The sequence below is a fragment of the Ranitomeya variabilis genome, chromosome 6, assembly GCF_051348905.1.
Source record: "Ranitomeya variabilis isolate aRanVar5 chromosome 6, aRanVar5.hap1, whole genome shotgun sequence".
NCBI lineage: Eukaryota > Metazoa > Chordata > Amphibia > Anura > Dendrobatidae > Ranitomeya > Ranitomeya variabilis.
Genome location: NC_135237.1, coordinates 453,008,136 through 453,025,764, shown reverse-complemented (window position 1 = coordinate 453,025,764; position 17,629 = coordinate 453,008,136). Strand labels below are relative to the sequence as shown.

The 17,629-nt window shown below is 46.9% G+C and overlaps 1 protein-coding gene across 2 annotated transcripts in view; it reads left to right on the top strand.

Annotated features, from left to right (window-relative positions):
• The first annotated feature begins 586 nt into the window (after positions 1-586).
• ATP6V1H (ATPase H+ transporting V1 subunit H) overlaps positions 587-17,629 on the top strand; it is a 162,295-nt gene continuing 145,252 nt past the window's right edge. The window contains exons 1-3 of one of the 2 annotated variants that reach the window (XM_077270495.1): positions 587-814; positions 2,598-2,678; positions 3,717-3,836. In XM_077270495.1, the coding sequence (XP_077126610.1) occupies positions 3,733-3,836 (104 nt within the window). In that variant the 5' untranslated portion in view covers positions 587-814; positions 2,598-2,678; positions 3,717-3,732. Of the gene's footprint in view, positions 834-2,597; positions 2,679-3,716; positions 3,837-17,629 lie in introns of both variants that reach the window. The other variant, XM_077270494.1, reaches the window with a different exon arrangement.

Genomic DNA, 17,629 nt, shown 5'->3' with positions numbered 1-17,629 from the left:
TATACCACTGTGCGGGCTGTGCTGGATATACCACTGTGCGGGCTGTGCTGTATATACCACTGTGTGGGCTGTGCTGTATATACCACTGTGCGGGCTGTGCTGTATATACCCCTGTGCGGGCTGTGCTGGCACCCAACACCATGTTGCAGTGCAGGAGATTCCTGCGACAGTCCAAGGCGTATCTAGGGGAAGGTGGGGGGGGCGGGGGGACCCGGGGTGGTGGTGGGGGGGGACCCGGGGTGGGGGTGGGGGACCCGGGATGGGGGGCCCATTTGGAAGTTCGCACCGGGGCCCATAACTTTGTAGTTACGCCACTGGACAGGGCTCTATATAATCCGATATGTAAGGAACGGAGCTGTACTTAACAAGGGAGGGCACTGTGTAATACAGGATGGCAATATACAGAACAAAGGAGACTGTGTGTAGATTTGTCGCCATAAAAGGAGGGGGGGCTGGACACACATGTATATATAGACACATATACAGTATATACACAGACATACTCATTACATATATACAGAATGTATGTATATATATCTACAGATATGCATATATACACACGTATACATATATACACATTCACAGTATATGCAGATATACACACACTATATACGCAGATACACACAGCAGCCCCGCCCGTCGTGTCTGCGCCAGAGCATCACGTGACCGGCATCTCACTCGGGCACTACCTGTTTCCGGAGAAGTCACCTGACCCAGCTGCCGCCGTCACATGACCACTTGTCAGCTGTGTTAGCGCTGCGGAGAGGTCACGGATCGGTGTGAGGATCGTGCTGTCTGTCCGCTGCTGGCGCCGGTACGAGCCTGTGCGGGAGGTGAGTGATGAGGACGTTTGTGCTGAGCGCTGTGTTCCCCACTGTGGGATGGAGCGTGTATGGCGGCGGCGCGGCCTCCGGTGTCAGTGCTGCCCCGGCCTCGGGGATGCTGTTCGCTCTCGCTGCTCTGTCGGTGCCTCCCGGTGTGTTGTGTATTGTGTGCGCGGTCACAGTGTATCAGTGCAGCAGAGCTGGGTTGTCACTCTTTTGCCTGCAGTGCGGGGTAGAGCTCCTGCTGTAAGGGGCCGCACCCCCTGCTCCTAATCCAAGGATATGGGGACACAGCTGTGAAGGGTTAACATTCCCCCCAACTAGCAGAGTGGACGGATGTGTTATACTGGGTGACCGTGGGGGATGGTAACACCTCAGCTTCACCCTCTGTGCGGCCATATGTTATTGTTCCCAGGGGTCTCCTCAGTCGTGCGGTCCTGTTGGACTTTCTGCCACTAGTCCCATTCTGCTGGATTTAGCCTTCGGTAAGAGCTGCAGTGTCCTGTGACCTTGAGATCCTGGAGTCACATCGTGACCTCCGACCTGCCGGGATGGCGACAGGGTCACACGTTTCCAGATGTGCTGGATTATCATCTGCTGCTCGCACGCTGCACGGGAATCACTTTGCCATAGACCTTAATGCAAGTTGCACATAACTGCGTCTTTCTTGCGATTGGTCTGTGGGGTTTTTTTTTTCCAGGAAAATATTTAGTTCTAAAATGAGACCAAATTACACTTGTGTGTAACTATTTTCATGTTATATGTGTGAACTAGTTTTACACACACGTTTGCGTTCTCTGCGCTCGTGATGCTGTTTCCATACACTGCTTGGTCCAATCCAAAGTATTTTTATAGAAGTTAATGGATTGAAATAAAAAAATCCAAAAAAATGTGACGGGTTCAGAGTCTGACTCTGGTGTATTATTTTATCTTCTGTATATGAAAAGATTGCAAAAATGGCAAAGTAAAAATGCTTGTTCCAAGTTGGTAAATCCATAGTATGGATCATAAGCTGCTGACCGCAGGGAATCCCAGGGATCCAGAGAATGGTCTTATCTCTGAATGCAGCTATGGTCCTAGACGTGCTCCACCTCTCTGGTCATTGTCTATAAGACGGCTGAGTGCAGGGCTCCCCTTCTCCATCAGTCCCATAGTCAATGAATGGAGCAGTGGGGGTCTCAGTGGTGGATCACTAGCAGTCCAGAATTTATTCCATGTTCTGTCCCAACCCTTTTAAGGAAACCCCGAGGTTTGTGCAGGAAAACAAACCCCGCAGTTTATTCTCCATGACGTGGGCTCCGTATTCTGCTCCTGGACAGGGCATAAAGACTTGTGTGTGATCTTTAGTAATGATTGTACAAATCCACGTCAGTGTCTACGGACATGTCCGCGTAATCCGCCAGCAGATCTGCTGTGAATGGGGAGAAGTGTAAGAAGCCTTCTCATCCCAGGCCGGGCTTTGTCTTCTGCCGCACTCCACTTCCAGTACTATCCGGGAAAGCTGGGTGACAGTCAGTAGGACCTCACCCCTAAATGGCTGCCACCCAGCTGTACAGCAGCAGACCTGACCTGTCGTGTGTGTGGCCATAGCCTGCTGTGTTCGGAGGATATAGGGGACTGGGGAATGACTGATTTAGGGTCCCACTCCCCTCTCTGAAGTAGCCGCAGTGTAGCCCCCTCTGGCTGACGGAGACTGTGGAGAGTAATAAAGCATGTGAGCTCCTCCATGGCACAATGCCGCCTTTCACTATAACCTTTCCTTTTTTTTCTTAGGACCTGATTTTCCCTGCAAGTTCTCCCAGGCCGGCATTGCGCTGCCACAATCCGGAGTGTCCTGCTCACTACTGGTTCCAGGTGAGGCTGTGGGCCGGAGAGATCCTGCGGTGCGGACGGCGAGGAGCGCCCTCAGTGTATACAGACAACAGACGTCTTGTTGTGCCATCACAGGAAGCTGCTCGCAGTGAAGGAGGGAGTGTGATGTTAACTCTGCCTTCAGCACAGCAATCCCCCAATACGGGTGGGATACTAGCCCCCTACATGACTATATACTACATCAGGCTGCAGGGGGCATCTAATGTCCTCAGCGTCTGTTCACACACTGGGGTCTTACACTGAAACAAATTCCAATGTGTGTGCAACAGAATCCCTGTACAAATCTGAGGTTAACCCCTTGGTTTCTGCCGTGGATTTACAGTCGTAACTTCTGCTGGTGCAAGTGCGAATTCGTCTGAGGCTGATGTACGATGGCTACCTGCCACAGCCTCTGGGTGGTCCATGTGGAGCCACTTTAATAAGTCCAGAAAAGAATGTATGACCCGGCGATGAAGAATCGCTGCACCTTCATAGGTATTATTTGTATAAAACTTCCATTTTGTTGACAAATAGTTAAAAAATGTAAAACAAAGCACAGATACATGCAGTCAGATGGATATGTAGAACAACATGATTCCGCCTGTAACAAGGCCTACAGCAGACAGCCGGTCTCTGCCAGCCCGTGGTCTATAATGGCTGATATTACTGGGAAGTGATGGAGCAGAAATGTTACCAGTGACTCTAGTGGAACTGTTGCTGGGACTTACTAGTCCTGTAAGGAGGGGGAAGTTGCAGGCATATGATACTGTTAGCAATGTGTGACGTGCTGAGATCTCCACCCTTCTGCTTCCTGCACTGAATGTGAAGTAGCAGCACTCCACAGAATGAGGGGACGGTGCGGATGACAAGTGGGTGTACTGTAATCCCAAGAAGGGTTTCTGCAGTGACTTTCTTCTTGGGCTAATAGGGGACACCCCTTTCAGGGATCTCCATCTTCCTATGGTCTAATAGGACACATAGACAAGGTTTCCAGTCTCTTAGCCAGACATTCTGGTTATGTGGTTATTTCTGTGTTTATAGGAACAGAGACGTGAAGATGGACATCCGAGGCGCCGTCGATGCTGCTGTTCCAACAAACATCATTGCAGCCAAGGCTGCCGAGGTCCGGGCTAACAAAGTGAACTGGCAGTCCTATCTCCAGTAAGTGACGGCTGCCGCTTTCCTAATTCTGGCAAATGTGACTTTCTGTTACGTGTAGGGACAAGCTTTTGTCAGTTGGGGTGCACCTAGGGTTTTGATTTTGCCTCTTATTTGTAGACTAATTTCCATAGACTTCTTCATTCACATCCACCACACTATTGAGCACGCAAGCTCCGTTCAGCCGGCCGTATGCTTGGACTGAATTAACCTCAGAAGAAAAACTGTTTATTTATTAAACCCAAACAGGTTTTTACTTTTTTTTTTTTTTTTGCTGCAACTGTGACATTATTCCATGATTTATCAGTAATTGTGTCTTCACAAAACCTTCTCTAAATACTACATTTTTTAATATTTGGATACATGTAGTGGAGATACAGCATTGTTCTGCTACAAAGTAGGAAATCTACTACAGTATATCAGCGTGTACATGAAGCACAAAGGCTTTACACCGTCAGAGCAGAAAACTTGTGAAAACACCTTAATAAGTCAAAACCTAAGTGTTGTCCCAACCTGCACCAGTCCCCGGCCCTCAGCCCCTGCTGGAGAGGCAGAGCAGCCTAGTAGACAGCAGAGGTCGGACGAGTGGTGAGACCATTGGCTGATCCGAACTGTCCGAAGAGCGCGCTGTCCCCAGCATAGCTGGGAGAATTGGACTCCATAAAGATTCTGTCACAGGGTTACCGCAACAGAGAGGAGCCAGAACTCTGCATTGCTCCTACTCCTGCGCTGAGAAGAAGCACTTCTCTTTCATTTTAATGGTGTTTATTTTTTTGTCAGAACAGGGGTTAATCTGCCATGTTGGAAACTTTGAGCTCTCTGCTCAGTTTGGTTCGCCACTCCCATCCCCTTTTATAATCTGGGTCCTGATTCAAACCCATGTCAGAGCTAGCATTTGCTGCATGTCTTGGAGGAGAGGTGTTTATATGACAAGGAGTTTTGGAGGAGTTATCTGTCTGTAACTGTTAATTGGTTTGTAAGTGTGATAATTCCCTTCACTCCTCTACGTTGGGTTTTTCCCCCATCATGTGAGAGAATATTTGTATGCTTGGTATTTTCAGTTTACCCTTGTTTGTTGGGGTACTGCGGTGCACAGTTGCGCCTCTCTTCCCTGGGTGGGGGAAGACAACAAACGGACGGCTAACTCAGGAGATAAAGTAAGAGTGGCAGCCTCGGCATCTTCACCTTCAGAAGTATCCCGGGAAATAGGACGAGCTAGGGCGCCTCCTAGTGTAAGGGACAGGGAAGGAGCCCCGGGTCACTCGATAGCTGAGCTATGACAGATTCATGTACAGCTCCCCCTTTTGAGGGAAAATTTACAAAGATGTTTTTTCTATGTAATCTGTTGTTGTTTGGTGATTCTTTTGCAGCACAGTGTAAAGCAAGTTCTTGTTTTTTTTTATCTTTGTCAGAAAATAACTTATCTGGATGTTGCAAAATATAAGAATATCTAATATTGTTGAGGGTGATGGGCTTTATGACTTATGATAATTCCACTACAAGATTGGATGTGTCTGCTAATACAGGGGCCTGGATGTGGGTATTCTGGTTTGAGGTTACAGTTATGTGTATACACAGTCTGTGTACATAACACACATTGCTGGACCTGAGGTTGTATATGTGTCAACATTACATCTCCTCCAGACCAGGGCTTCTCCATAATGATGTGTCAATGTAGAAACTCTAAGGGACCTCTCTCTCTCTCTCTCTCTCTCTCTCTCTCTCTCTCTCTCTCTCTCTCTCTCTCTCCCCTATTTGAGTGCTGTCGTCGTCTTTATACCCTCGTCTTTATACAGATATTATATATAAAACCTTGTGTGGTTTTGTTTTTTACTGATATAAAACCAACAGTTGCCCAGAAAAAGTATTCATACCCCATGGACTTTTTTATTTTTTTTTTCACGTTACACCCACGAACAAATGTATTTTATGTAATATACCGACACAAAGAAGCAAGTATTTGTGAAGCATAAAGGAAATGACAATGGTTTTCTAATTATTTAAAAAAATATAAATCTGAAAATTGTGAATTGCTTTCGTATTCAGACCCCCGAGTCAATACTTTTGTAGGACCACCTTTCGCTGCAATTACTGATAAGGTTTTACACATCTAAAGGCTTAAGTTTTTGCACATTCTTCTTTGCAAACTAGCTCTAGCTCAGCGAGATTAGATGGAGATGTCTGTGAACAGCAATTTTCAAGTCTTCCCACAGATTCTCAATGGAATTTAGGTCTGGACTGTGCCTGGGCGATTCACACATATGAATATGCTTTGATCAAAACCAGGGGTCTCAAAGTCGTCTGAGGATATGGACCAACCATAATTTTTTCTTTTTTCAGTTTGATGGGCATTTTACATTTTTACAATTCTTATATTTTTTTTTTTATCCCCAATTGGCCCCATACAATAATATTATCTTACAATTAGCACCATATAGTAATTATGGCCAACATCTTGTAGTTATGTCTCCCATCTTGTAGTTATGCCCCTATCCTGTTGTAATATCCTCCATCCTGGTCCTTATCCTGTAGTAATGTCCCTCATCCCAGGCCCATATAGCAGCCGTGTCCCCAGCCTGGTCCCCATATCGCAGACATGTCCTCCATCTTGGTCCCCATATAGCTGTCCTGATATATGTTGTGCAGCTCTTCACATTACACATTTAAAAAGATCCTTCTCATATGTCCAGTGCTCACCGAGCGAACAGCTTCCTCTTCTTCTTGCACAGCTGAGACAGCGTATGGCAGTGAAGTGATACGCTGCCCATGCTGATGTCAGCTGCTGGCCTCTGATTGGCCAGTGGCTGCTATTGGTATTGAATCGTAGAGAGCTTGTCTCTGCTCCGCTATACATTTCAAATCAATATGCGTCCCGAGCTCCATCTATCTTCCCATCAATTCTGACCAGTTACCCTGTCTCTGCTGAAAAAAAGCATCCCCTCAGCATGATGCTGCCACCACCATGTGTGTTGGTGGGGATGGTGTTTTCAGAGTGATGTTCAGTGTTAATTTTCTGCCACACGTAGCGTATTGCATTTAGCCAAAAAAGTTCGACTTTATTCTCATCTGACCAGAGCATTTTTTTTCCACATGCTAGCTGGCTTTTTGCAAATGGGACTTCTTATGGCTTGTTTTAAAAAATGGCTTTCTTCTTGCTACTCTTTCATAGAGGCCAGATTGGTGGCGTATATGACTAAGGCCAAGTTCACCCATTCAGTATTTAGTCAGTTCTTCACATCCGTATTTGTAAGCCAAAACCAGGAGTGGGGCAATCATAAGAAAAGTATAATAGAAACACGTGCACCACTTTGGCATTTTTCACCCAATCCTAGTTTTGGCTTACAGATCCTGAGTTAAAATACTGACCAAATACTGAATGTGTGAACGTAGACTAATAGTTGTCCTGTGGATAGGTTCTCCTACCTGAGCTGTGGAGCTTTGGATCTCTGCAGCTCATCCAGAGTGGCCATGGGCCTCTTCACTGCTTCTGTAATTAGTGGTCTCCTTGTTTGGATGTCAGTTTAGGTGGGCGGCCATGTCTTGATAGGTTTGCAGTTGTACCATACACCGTCCATTTTTGGATGATAGATTGAACAGTGCCCCATGAGATGTTCAGAGCCTGGGCTATTGTTCTATAACCAAACCATGCTTTCTTATTCTCCACATTTATCCCTGACCTGTCTGGTGTGTTCCTTGATTTTCATGATGCTGTTTGATCCCTAATGATCCCATACAAACCTCTGAGGCCTTCCCAGAAGAGCTGTAGTTATACTGAGAATCAATTAAACTCAGGTTGACTCCATTTACTAATTATGGGACTTCTGGAGGCAATTAGTTGCTTAGGATTTTATTTAAGGGGAACAGACTACAGGGGGTTGACTTCAAATGCACATTACTTTTCAGAATTATATTTTTAAAATAATTAGAAAACCATGTATCATTCTTTCTCTAGTCACCTTCCACGACAGCAGTATCGGAGGATGTCTCCCCGCCCTAATAGGGGACAGGAACAGAAAGAGGTTAAATACCCCTCCCCTTCCTGCAACCACCAGTGTTTTTCCTGTCCCCTATGGGGCATGAAGAGGTTCTCCGATAGTGCTGCCGTGGCCGGCGAACGGGAGTACTGGTTACCTGACAGCCGGGCAGTCGCGGTTGGGAGCTCCGCTCTCCTCCTCCTCCAGACTGCTCCCATCTCCGCGGTCCCCGCGTGACTTGGGACCTCCGCCCGCTCTCCCTGCGCCACTTTCGGGTGGTAATGCAGAGCGGTGTAGTGCTCCGGGGTCCTCCTGCAGCTCCCCGGCTTCCTCCTCTCTCCACGCTGCTGCTGGGTTGGCGCGCGCGCGCGCACCGGAAGTGACGCGCTCCGGGACTTCCGGTTTTTCGAACCGGAGCTTTGGCGCGCACCGGCCGGCGTCCTGAGCCTGGGAACATCAGCGGCGGCTAGGGCGGGCGTCTCGGACCCCCCCCCCCCCCAGGGACACTATCGAGGGAGGAGCACCAAACTCGCTGGAATCTCGGTAAGACTACTTATTCCTTACTGGGGAGCCCTCCTAGTGAGACGTCTGTCTGTGACTGTACCTCTGACGTTATGGACGGCGACAAACCCTCTCACTCTGCCACTGCAGAGCCCAGCACGCACCCCTCTACTGTAAGTAGTGGGATGATGTCCCTTGCTGTCCATTTTTTTTTTTTAAATTTAAGCGGCTCAGTCCACCTCTCTCTCTCGTTCCAGGGAGACAAGGTCACTGGCACTAGGAAGCCCAGCCGCAAGTGTGGTGCTTGTGCAGCCAAGCTCCCCTCAGCATACACAAAGAAGCTCTGCCAACCATGCACAGATGAAGTGCTGCGTAGCGAACAGCCTTCTTTAATGGATAGCATCAGAACCCTCATCAGGTAGGAGGTTCAGTCCTCTATGGCAACCTTCTCTCGAGCCCCGACTCCGCAGCCTCCCCCTCCTAAGAAAAGGAAATTGGGCCGGGTAGCCTCAGACTCTGACTCAGGCGAGATACATACCTCGGGTTCAGAGTACAGCTGGGAAAAAGAGGGTTCTACTTCTACTTCTGCTCCCAAATCCGATAGTAGAAAATACCTCTTCTCCTCTGAGGATTTGGAAGAGTTAATTTCCATGGTGAGAGGCACCATGGGGGTAGAGGAGGAGATAGAGGGCCATTCCATGCAGGATGATATGTTCGGGGGTCTGAAACCTAAGTCGGTAAAGGGATTCCCCATACATGAAAACATCGAGAACCTTATCCTCCAGGAGTGGAGCCTGCCAGAAAAGGGGCTGAACGTCCCATCTGAGTTTAAAAATCGCTTACCCCTGGAGGGAGATTGTTCTTTATTTGATATGCCCAAAGTGGATGTTCAGGTGTCAAGGGTAACTAAGAAAACGGCCCTACCCTTCGAAGATTCCTCCCAGCTGAAAGATCCTATGGATCGTAAAACTGAGAGTTTACTGAGGAAATCTTGGGACACCTCAACTAACTTATTGAAATCCAACGTGGCCTCAACATGTGTGGCCAGATCGTTGTTTCTTTGGCTTCGTACCTTAGAGAACCACCTCGTACAAGGTACATCCAGGGAGGACATCCTTAATTCTCTCCCCTTCCTCCAAAAAGCAACCGGATTCCTCGCGGACGCTTCCGCGGAATCAGTTCGAGTAGCCGCTAGATCCGCTGTCCTTACAAACTCAGCTAGGAGGGCCCTGTGGCTTAAATCTTGGGGAGGAGACATTACCTCAAAGTCCAAACTTTGTGGTATTCCTTTCCAGGGCCATCATGTCTTTGGACCAGCCTTGGACGACATCCTGGACAAGGCTTCAGACAAAAAGAAGGTCCTTCCAGAACAAAGGAACCCGAGGAAGCGTTTTTTTCGTCCCCCTCGTGAACAACCACCCCAACAGAACTATAGGGGAAAAGGCAAAACGGGGCGATGGGGGTACCCCAAAGGTGGGAAAGCCAGAAACATCATGGTCCCCCAGCCCCAGCAGTCCTCTGAAAAGCAATGACTACTCCCAGGTCGGGGGTCGACTCTCGGATTTTCTCTCCAGGTGGCAGGAGATCACCAGGGATCAGTGGGTCCTGCGTACCATACAGGATGGCCTAAAATTGGAATTCGAGAGTCCTCCTCCTCACCATCTAACGATCACTTCTCCACAATCTCCAAAACTTCAGGAGGCTCTGAGGTCAGATATTCTAAACCTGCTCCGGGAAAAAGTAATTTCCCATGTACCACATCGGGAAAGAGGAGAAGGCCATTACTCCCATCTCTTTCTGGTGAAGAAACCCTCAGGGAAACACCGTATCATCGTAAACCTGAAACCCCTAAATCAGGTGATAAGATATCGAAGATTCGAGATGGAATCTATCAGATCAGCAATCCCGCTGATTGGACAGAACTGGGTAATGGCCACATTGGACCTGAGGGACGCATTTTACCATGTGCCAATACATCCAGACCACAGGAGGTTCCTCAGGTTCGCCATTTCCCAAAACAAACGGATCAGCCATTACCAGTTCAATATCCTTCCTTTCGGAGTATCATCAGCTCCACGGGTCTTCACCAAGATCATGTTGGAAGTGATAATCTTTATCCGACAACAGGGGGTCTGCGTCATTCCATACTTGGACGACTTCCTCCTCATTGCCCCATCAGCTTCTCGCCTCAATCAGGACGTGACGAAGGTTCTCAATATTTTAACGTCTCTCGGGTGGATTCCGAATCTGGCAAAATCAGATCTCCGGCCATGTCCACAGAAGAAATTTCTAGGAATTCTTCTGGACTCAGAGAAGAGAATGTCCTTCTTACCCAGGGACCGTTGGATCGATCTTGTCCACAAGATCTCCAGATTCAGAGACCAGAAATTCCCAACTCTAAGGGACTCTATGTCAATCCTGGGTTCTCTAACATCATGCATCCAGGCAGTCCCCTGGGCCCAGGCCCATACAAGGATTCTTCAATCTCACATCCTGTCGTATTCAAGAGGACACCAGATGGCTCTATCCAGGAAAATCCCTCTTCCCACTCATGTAAGATCCTCCCTCTCATGGTGGTGGAACCCCCGAAACCTACAGCGGGGAATCAGCTGGGATCAGACCCCTCTCCGAGTACTTACAACAGACGCAAGTCAGAGAGGTTGGGGTGCTGTGATCGAGAAATCCCACTTTCAGGGTTTGTGGTCCCCAGATATGAGACGCAGCTCCTCAAATCTGAGAGAGTTAAAAGCAGTGGAGGAAGCGCTAAAAGCCTCATCGGCCCTCGTCCAGGGTCACCATGTACGGGTGATGTCCGACGATATGACCACTGTCGCCTACCTCCGACACCAAGGGGGCACGAGATACTCAAGCCTAAAGTTAACTGCTGGAAGGATTTTTTCCTGGGCAGAGAAACACCTCCTGTCCATCTCTGCAGTACATATAAAGGGGCTGGACAATTCCCAGGCGGATTACCTCAGCAGGAGGGATTTTCATCCTGGGGAATGGTCCCTAAACCAGGAGGTATTCCTATCCTTGGTCCAGAGGTGGGGAACCCCCGAGGTGGACCTGTTCGCCAGCAGACAGAATACAAAGTCAGACAACTTTTTCTCCCTAAGCACCTCAAACGAGACTCAAGGACTGGACGCATTCTCACATCCTTGGGAATTTACCCTAGCATATGCCTTCCCGCCAATCCCATTGCTATCCAGAACATTGCAGAAAATCCGGATAGATCAAGTCTCAACGATCCTGATAGCCCCATTGTGGCCAGGAAGAAGCTGGTTCAACGCGTTAAAAGACATGTGCCTGGAAGGTCCAATCCTACTTCCCCAGAGACGCGACCTGCTTCAACAGGGTCCTCTATTTCATCCAGACCTGTACAAGCTGAAGTTAGCAGCCTGGTTTCTGAAGCCGAGATCCTGAAAGCCAGAGGGCTCTCTCAAGACGTGATTGAAACCCTACAAAAAAGTAGGAAGCCGATAACCAATGCCATTTATGGGAAAATATGGAAGAAATTTTCTTCATGGTGTTTTCCGAACAAACCAGATCCATTTAACCCAGAGATTGCTCAAATCCTTCAATTCCTTCAGAAGGGCTTGGATATGGGACTCTCACCAAGTACCCTAAAGGTCCAAGTGTCGGCACTCGGGTCTTTCTTTGACCAAGATCTGGCAAATCACCAATGGATCAAACGGTTTATAGCTTCAGCAACAAGAATCTGTCCAAGACGTCTCATCCACACCCCTCCGTGGGACTTGAATCTGGTCCTAAAGAGTCTGACCGGTGACCCTTTTGAACCCCTTTCAGCCTCCAACTTAAAAATTTTGACCCTAAAAACAGTCTTTCTGGTGGCTATCACTACCGCCAGGCGTATAGGGGAGATACAGGCTTTATCAATCCGGGAGCCATTCCTGACCGTAACTATGGACAGCATAATCCTGAAATTAGATCCTTCCTTTATGCCTAAAATGGTCTCTGAATTCCATAGAAATCAAGAAATCATCTTGCCCTCTTTCTGTCCGAATCCATCTAACCCAAAAGAGGAAGTCTTTCATACCCTGGACGTCCGCAGAGTGGTCCTATTCTACCTTCAACAGACAGAAAGTTGGAGGGTGGATCAGAATCTATTCGTCCAGTGGTCAGGACGAAATAAAGGCAAGAAGGCAGCCAAAAGTACAATAGCAAATTGGATTAAACAGGCCATTAGCCTTGCCTACTCATCCCAGAATCTGACTCCTCCAGCTTCTCTAAAAGCACACTCCACCCGTGCAGTCTCAACTTCCTGGGCAGAGAGGGGTAACGCATCTTCAGAGCAGATTTGCAGAGCCGCCACCTGGTCGTCAGTCCATACATTCACCAGGCACTACAGGCTCACTTCAACAGGGACCTATCGTTTGGCAGACGAGTTCTCCAGGCTGTTGTCCCTCCCTAAAGAAATTAGCGGTTGGTATTGCTCCGATACTGCTGTCGTGGAAGGTGACTAGAGAAAATAGAATTAGAACTTACCAGTAATTCTCTTTCTAGGAACCTTCCACGACAGCACTAATTTCCCTCCCTATCTGATTTATGTATTAAATGTTTCCTGCACTTAAGTGGTAACTAAACATGCTACTGTGTCCAGAAAAAACACTGGTGGTTGCAGGAAGGGGAGGGGTATTTAACCTCTTTCTGTTCCTGTCCCCTATTAAGGCGGGGAGACATCCTCCGATACTGCTGTCGTGGAAGGTTCCTAGAAAGAGAATTACCGGTAAGTTCTAATTCTATTTTTACAATTCACAAATACCGTATATACTCGAGTATAAGCCGACCCGAGTATAAGCCGAGGTACCTAATTTTGCCACAAAAAACTGGGAAAACTTATAAAAAAAACTTATTGACTCGAGTATAAGCCTAGGTTGGGAAATGCAGCAGCTACTGATAAATTACAAAAATAAAAATAGATACCAATAAAATTAATTGAGACATCAGTAGTTTAAATGTTTTTTTAATATCTACATTGAATCAGGAGCCTCATAAGATGCTCCATACAAAATATGCCCCATATAGAACTCCATAAAGTTCATGATGGCCCCATAAGATGCTCCATATTATTAAAATATTCCCCATAAAATGCTCCATAAAGGTTGATTATGGCCCCATAAGATGCTCCATAGATAAATTGCCCCATATAATGCTCATCATATCAGCGCAGTTTATGCTGATATGATTACTGTATATCTGCTGCAATAAAAATAAAAATGACAGTCACCTCTCGTCACTGCCCTCTGCTCCTCAGTGTTGCGGCTCTCTGCAGTGACTGTTATGGCAGAGGGTGCGCACTAACCACATCATCGCGCCCTCTGAACTGAACGTCACAGCCAGAGGATACGGAACACACAGCGTGGCGGTGGAACTGGGACAGGTGAATATCGCAAGAGCCGGTGTCCTGGGCACCTGGCCCCCATAGCACGTCAGTGTCCGCGCCTGCTCAGGACACCGTCCCGGTGCCAACGCCGACCCTATCAGCAGCCACTGGAACACTTACCGAGGCTGCAGGGGAGCGCAGACATGTTTCGGGGGCACTGGGAACATCAGCACTGGGACCGTGACTCGTGTATAAGCCGAGGGGGGTCTTTTCAGCCAGAAAAGGGGGCTGAAAAACTCTGCTTATACATGAGTATATACGGTACTTTCTACGTTGTATTGGTGTATTACATAAAATTCCAATAAAATACATTTAAGTTTTTGGGTGTAACGTGAAAAAAATGTGGAAGATTTCATGGGGTATGAATACTTTTTCAAAGCATTGTATCTGAGTTGTTATGCTCAGAAATTTTACGTCTCTGGTGGTGTCCAGAAGATATTACAATTGATCTTTGCTTTTGTATTCAGTTTTTTTTTGTAAATATATATAGAACAGTAGAGCTGAGACCCAGTCTAAAGCCTTCAAATGCTAGAGTTACTATATGATCCCGTGCTGTAATGTCTCTATACTCTTTTGCTTCCTCCCCTGGCCAGGAGATGTATGATCGGACCATGTTGCTGTATGGTCAGACGGCCATTACACAGTACACAGCAGGGGGCTTATTTATAAGATTATCTCAGCACAGGAACATTTTATTTAATCGCATCCAATTGTGGAACTTATTATTATTCCAAGATCTGTTGATTAAAATGAAGTTTGCTTGTGGGAAAACCCATTTAAAGTGAGCGAAACATCCTGTACATTTAAAGAGGGTTGTCCTCATTGATTGGGACCATTAAAAGATGCAGAAGACAGTGGTCAGCATATGTTCTCATGATGGTCGCCAGGATTGTGCGGGTCCAGCATGTTGGACTCTATCACTAGTTTAAATTATGTCCCAGACAACCCGTTTAAGGTAAATGTTGTTCTTTTGTGACATCTACATGTGCATTGCACCTCAGCCGTCTTATGCCGTCCCTTTGAAATGATGGAGCCCGGTGATTAAAATGAATGAATCGTGGTCCTGATGTTTGATTTCCTACTTCGGCCCTGGCTTCATTTGTCAGATGAGCTGTTATAAGCGGCCACAGATCTCCTTCCCTTCCCCCATTCTGCATTCCCATCCAGTTCTGATAATAAATTGATGCTGACAGTTAAATTCTGAAATGATCTCTGGATTGCTGGTGAACTGCTGTCCGGTCCTTGATGTGTGATCCATAGCTAGTATATTCTGATTATCGATGTACAGGTGGTTTCAGCCAATGCTTTGCTCCTCATTTCTGCTCTCGCTGCTTTATTTGGAAGCCTGAAATCCCGTTCCCGGAAGTCTTCTTTGATTGGCACTTTATCACCAGGTTCTCCCTGCGTGGGCGAGGCAGTAAGACCACCGCAGATTGCTCTGTGCTTTGTGATTTGGCCAAATCAATGTTCTTCTCTACCATTTGTAACAAATACAATGACTATAATTGTTTGCTGCAATAAGAAAAGGGAATAGAAATGGAGTCTTCCTTCATTATGACATAACCGCAACATTAGTTACAGTAGAAAATGGTGGAAATGAGGAGTTGTGCTGCTAACAGCTGTTACTGTGTAGGGGACCCGATTAATGATGGCAAAAACACAGGTGCAAAAAAATACAGATGAAACAACCACTTTCAATCCAGTGTTGGTTGTTTGGCATTAGTGCACAAAAAGATAAGAGTCTGTATGTGGCATTGTTCACACAGGCAATGCAGAGCATCTGGTTTACAGCCTATTACTAACGCTAATTTTGCACTTTATCTTGCAGGGCGCAGTCGGACCAAGATGGCTCTGTAAACTGTAGGCCTCTATTCACACAGCATGCATTTTGTAGCACTGGGCAGCCCGCCTGTATGTGCGTTAGTAATAGGCTGTAAACCAGATGCTCTGCATTGCCTGTGTGAACAATGCCACATACAGACTATTATCACTTATCTTTTTGTGCACTAATGCCAAACAGCCAACACTGGATTGAAAGTGGTTGTTTCATCGGTATTTTTTGCACCTGTGTTGTTGCCATCATTAATCGGGTCCGATGCGCCCTGCTGGTGCATTTGTTTGGAGGCTTCAGCAGGTAATCATCTCTGCTTTTTTCTCTGTGACTTTTTTCAATTTTTTGGAGGATTTTTAAGTCCTCTTTTTGTGTCTGTGAGCTTTTAACAGCTATTACCTGCCCATCCTGTTACCTGTAATAGGCTTCCTGTAGGCGCCCTGCTGCAGTTCTCCTCAGACGTTGGAGTGTGGTAGTTTTAGCCCTTGTGACATTGGGATGTGGTAGTTTTAGCCCTTGTGACGTTGGGGTGCAGTTATTTTTAGCCCTTGTCATGTTGGGGTGCGGTAGTTTTAGCTCTTGTGACGTTGGGGTGCAGTAGTTTTAGCCCTTGTCACGATGGGGTGTGGTAGTTTTAGCCCTTGTCACGTTGGGGTGCGGTAGTTTTAGCCCTTGTCACGATGGGGTGTGGTAGTTTTAGCCCTTGTCACGATGGGGTGCGTTAGTTTTAGCCCTTGTGGTTTTGGGGTGCAGTAGTTTTAGCCCTTGTCACATTGGAGTGCGGTAGTTTTAGCTCTTGTGACATTGGGGTGCGGTAGTTTTAGCCCTTGTCACGTTGGGGTGCGGTAGTTTTAGCTCTTGTGACGTTGGGGTGCAGTAGTTTTAGCCCTTGTCACGATGGGGTGTGGTAGTTTTAGCCCTTGTCACGTTGGGGTGCGGTAGTTTTAGCCCTTGTCACGATGGGGTGTGGTAGTTTTAGCCCTTGTCACGATGGGGTGCGTTAGTTTTAGCCCTTGTGGTTTTGGGGTGCAGTAGTTTTAGCCCTTGTCACATTGGAGTGCGGTAGTTTTAGCTCTTGTGACATTGGGGTGCGGTAGTTTTAGCCCTTGTCACGTTGGGGTGCGGTAGTTTTAGCTCGTGACATTGGGGTGCCGTAGTTTTAGCCCTTGTCACATTGGGGTGCGGTAGTTTTAGCCCTTCTGATGTTGGAGTGCAGTAGTTTTAGTCATTGTGACGTTGGGGTGTGGTAGTTTTAGCCCTTGGTACTTTCCATACGTATTATAAAGTATGCAAGAATGAAGGGGTTGCAGCCCCCAGCTGTCAGTTTTGCTTAGCTGGTTATCAAAAATTCAGGAGAACCCACTCTGTGGGTTGATGAATACTCCCATCAGCCGCTCCTCCTGTCGCTATTATTAAAGGCACCAGGAAGCAGTAGTCCCATCAGCCCATGCCAGTGAGCGGAGGTAAACTTTATACCTCCGATCTAAGCTGCGGGCTCACTCTGTCATTAAACATCTTGGGAACTGTTTGGCCGAGCCCACCAGGTCCAATCATCCGCCTATCTCTAGTGATGTTTTTCTATTACCCTTTTCCTCTGATTCCTCTTCTGGTTTTGGCTTACACATACTGAGGTAAAAAACTCACCAAATACTGAACGTGTTCATGTGGCCTCAATGTGTGCTTGGCACAACAGAGACGGAAGTAAGACATGTCTAGCTCTTTGCTTTACTTCCAGGAAAGAAATGATTGGCTTATTTCCTCTATACACCTGTTTTCCTAAATGCAGACATTGAGGCACTGTCGGGAGACCCCTATATACATAGGACTGTTGGCTGAGGGTAGTGAATTATTGCTTCATGTTGATGGCATGTTTCCTATATATAGTAACTCCTTCATTGTTTATATGCTTTAGCCCATTACCTAAGGATGCGCAAGGAAAGGGTCAGTGTCTTATTATAAGGTTGTCAGATTTCCAATAACATAACAGGCACCATATGTTTCAATATAACACTTTTATTCTGAAAATCTATGGTGGCCTAAGATGGATGTCCGCAATGTGACAATTATCTGTAAAGTAATAGAGAAA